The sequence below is a fragment of the Frankliniella occidentalis genome, unplaced genomic scaffold (genome assembly GCF_000697945.3).
Source record: "Frankliniella occidentalis isolate FOCC.00 unplaced genomic scaffold, Focc_3.1 Scaffold1346, whole genome shotgun sequence".
Lineage (NCBI taxonomy): Eukaryota > Metazoa > Arthropoda > Insecta > Thysanoptera > Thripidae > Frankliniella > Frankliniella occidentalis.
Genome location: NW_026268448.1, coordinates 1,797 through 5,811, shown reverse-complemented (window position 1 = coordinate 5,811; position 4,015 = coordinate 1,797). Strand labels below are relative to the sequence as shown.

General features: G+C 42.3%; 1 protein-coding gene across 1 annotated transcript in view; it reads right to left on the bottom strand.

Moving 5' to 3' along the window:
* Nucleotides 1-4,015, bottom strand: part of LOC127751843 (nucleolar protein dao-5-like) — a 10,581-nt gene that overhangs the window by 4,801 nt on the left and 1,765 nt on the right. Inside the window, exon 2 of the mRNA XM_052275997.1 lies at nucleotides 1,135-1,366. Coding sequence (XP_052131957.1) covers nucleotides 1,135-1,366 — 232 coding nt within the window. The remainder of the gene's footprint in view (nucleotides 1-1,134; nucleotides 1,367-4,015) is intronic.

Here is a 4,015-nt window from a genome sequence, read left to right as displayed (position 1 = left end):
CCGGATTACCTCCGGAGTGTCCTCCGGATTACGTTGCTTTTTCTCTAGGATTACCCCGGATTACCCCCAAAATTTTCCCGGATTACCACGGATTTTTTAGAATTTCCTCGGATTACCCCTGCCGGATTACTTTTCGGCTGTCAGCCGGATTACCTTAGTCGTTTCCCCCTCGTTGTGAACTCTGTATCCATCTTAACGAATGGCATGCATTCCTGTGCTTTCATTCAATACGTACGGGGGATACAATGTGATTAACAGAGCGTGGCATCCGTAAGCCATCATGGAGCCTACCTCCTTAGGGATTTTCGAACGAGCGAACGAATGGACGGCGGCGGGACGCGGGACGCATGCCAATAATCTCAGCGAAAAATATTTGCATTCTCATGAAATATTTATACTATTTAACTATTTAACCAGAGGGATGGCAATCGCGTTAGTAAAGCTTCGTTCAGATCATTCACGTAACTTGAATCTATAATCACAAGTGGTCAATAGTACCATACAAATGGGCTTAGTCCGTGGTAAATTCAATGAATGAACGCCTCCGTTAAATAAGGTTCTTTTGACTCACTAGAACTAGGTTCTTTGCTCTGATTGTCATCACCTCTCAGTGAGCCTATTGTGTCACAAGAATCTGATTTAACAGAGGCGTTCAGTCATTGAATTTACCACGGACTGAGCCCTTTGGTGTGGTACTATTATTTTCAGCTATTAACCACTTGTGATAATAGATTAAAGTTACTTTGAGGTTATATGTTGAAATGATATGATGAACAACAATAACATTTCATAGAAAATTCTCTATTTCATTTTTAACTCTAACAACAGTAAACCATGATGGGCTGACCAATTTTAAAATTTAGCCACCGTAACGATTAGATACCGTTATTAAAAATATGTATTGACAAGACCGTACTATATAAGGACCATGCGACAAATTAGCTGGGCTCTCCGTGGGATTTCGCCGGGGTTATTTCTAGCAATGCGTTGTTCGTTCGTTCGTTCGTTTGCACGTTAGAAAACCCTTAAAGAGATAGCCTCTGGTGCATCTGAGATGCACACATAAGGACACTAATCATCATTAGAAAATTAAACAATCCACTTTCGCCGGTTAGATAAGAAAAATGTGCTTACGGCAATACTGCAGAAGCTCGACGTCATAGATGGGCCAGGTATCTCTTTCTGGTGCTACCTGCTTCATGGCTAGAGCCCTCACTTTTCTGCTAAGGTTCTTGGGTGGCCAGTAACATTTACCAAGAACAGCCTTTTTGTCATCTACAACGCCAATTCTCCTGTTTTTGGTCCATTTTAACGGTACACTTTCAGTGCTCCCCGTTTCACTCAGAAACTCGACGATAACAAACGGCTACAACAGAAGGTGAGGAAGAAGAAAACATTAGAAGAAAAATCATAATGAAAGAAAAATCAGAAGAAATATTAAGAACTAACATAAAAATCCGAAATAAAAAAAGAAACTATATGTAATGAAGAAATATTTAATTATTTTGTATTGTCAATCACTGCATACCTTAATTTTAAAACTGGACCACTTTAAGCTCCCCTCCCCGTCCCCACAACAAAACGGAACAGACATAAACGACTGATATTGTATTGTCATAATATACAGTGACAAAAATCCGCCCACCATCGGTGGAGGGAATGCCTGCCCGCGTAGGCGAGAGAAGCGTCCATTGCCGGGACGTTGTATCAGTAAGGGCCTATTTACGATCGTTCGCGGAACCTTAATTTTAAATTGATCAACGCGTTGTGGCTTATGGGAGTATCTACGATGCCAGCCCCTTACATGAAATTCATTTCTTGTCGAAATACGGCTCACGCTTAAATGAAATGAAGACCGTCGTGATGGTCTTCATTTCATTTAAGCTAGTCCTTAGCTCAAATGAAATTCGGATTTCGGGCGCGAGGTTTCGAAACAGCCAATCAGAGGCCAAGACGAGACTAAACAAAGATGGCGCCGACGACAAGTGACAATCGATTCTGTCATGGCGGGGACTAAAATTTTATTTAGGCTAAGGACCACCGAGGTTCCATTTAACCCCAAAAATTAATAAATTTCTGCAGAAAATGCAATTTCATTTAAGACAGCCCGGACGATCGTAAATGGGCCCTAAAGGACAAAAATCGAGACACTCAATTTTTGATTTTGACCAAATATTTTTTTTTCTTTCTTGAAATGATGCCAAATCATAAGAAAAAAAATTAACAAAAAACGTTAACGCTAACGCTTAGCGTTGAGCATTTACCCCAAACTCACACGACTGCGTTGAACGTAAACGCGGGGCGGGCAAGCATTGTATGTGCTACAACCTCCATCTCCCGGTAAGTTCTGTCTGTGTGCTTTACATTGATGACACTAAACCGCCTCATAAAACGAGAGTTCCTTCAATAAACTTTCGTCATCAATTACAACCCCATAACCACTCCGTGTGGTTTTTTTGACGATACTTTTTTTTGTCAGAATATACTTTCTATAGTTGAGTTCAACCCCCGTGACAATTTCCTTACCTGAGCAGCCACTGGGATAAATTTTATCAGGTAAATTAGCGGAAACTCAGAAATTAGACTATTACAGAGAGAGCTAACTTTTAAACCGTACAAGTCCAGAGGATGGGACAAAGTTTTTTCAATCAAAATGTCAAACTGAATCAGGAAAAAAAAACTTCAACAAAATTTATTGCCGCGCCTTCTGAGTTACATCGTTTTTTGTGTAAATTTAATCAACCTATTCAGCATTTTTTTTTTCTGATCATTTGGCATCATTTCAAATAAAGAAAAAAAAATATTTGGTCAAAATCAAAAATTGAGTGTCTCGATTTTTGCCCTTTACTGATGGAACGTCCCTGCCACGCGTCGCTGCCACTCCCGGCTGGAGCCCTCCTTGCCGGAGGTATTATAAAGACCTAGAGGGAGCAAGAGGCCCCCGACTTGTCCGAGACATGTCCATGGCAAGAGGGAGCACGATCCGCCCTCTACATCCAACCGAGCCTCCAACCCCGCCCGTTATTAACGTCCGACCTCTACCCGTCGCCTCCAGCGAAACAGTGCTGGATTTTCTCCACCCTCGCACTTAAGGAGGACCTCGCTCGTCTATGATGTGACACCAAAGGGGGGTGGGTCGACGTAGAGAATTATTGTACAAATCGAAAATAAAATCAAAATGGTAACTATGCAGAAGAGGTCTCCAGCCGATTTCCCCCGCGCCCGGCCCGAGGCGTCACAGGCCGGTCTGTAACCCGGCCCGACCGCGAGAACGGCGCCGCAAGAAGCCAGCCGATTTCCCCCACGCCCGGCCCGAGGCTTCACAGGCTTCGTGCAGAAATGCACCAACCCGGCCCGACGGCGCGACTGCCGCGAGCGGCGCTGACGATCAGCACGAAGCCGGTGTGGTGTCAATAAGCTGTATGAGAAACTTTTTAACCCTTAGTTTTAATGGATTGTTTATATAGAAATAAAGTGGTTGAATTTATTGAAAAAGTAGCATAATTTTAGGAAATTGGTATAAAATTCTCTAAATATGTTTACTTTGCAGCTACAGCTCACAAAAAGAACATGAAAAAGTACAAAAAGTTGCAAAACTAGCCAGTTTTCAATCATGTTTCAATCCAAAGTTGCAGAAAAAGTCAGTTTCCGATCATATTTCAATCACAAGTTGCACAAATAGTCAATTTCCAATCATATTTTAGTGTTGAAAAAATGAAAAAATGTTGAAAAACATCTAAAGAAGACAGAAATGTGAAATGTTTAGTTTTAAGGATACTGTACTGTCCCCGATGTAGCAGAATTATCACTCACTGGAGGATATAACGTTGTTTCAGCATTTTTAGGAGATGATACGTAGTAATCAGCAGCTTGTACTCAAGTAAAGTGCAAAAGTCCGTTTGTTAGTTGAAGCGTGAAGTTGTCAGTTGTCAGCGTCAAAAGCAGAAACGCCGTAGCGCTGCCAGCCGGACGCCGTAGCGCTGGCAGCCGAACGTGGAGCGGTCCAGCCAGCAGC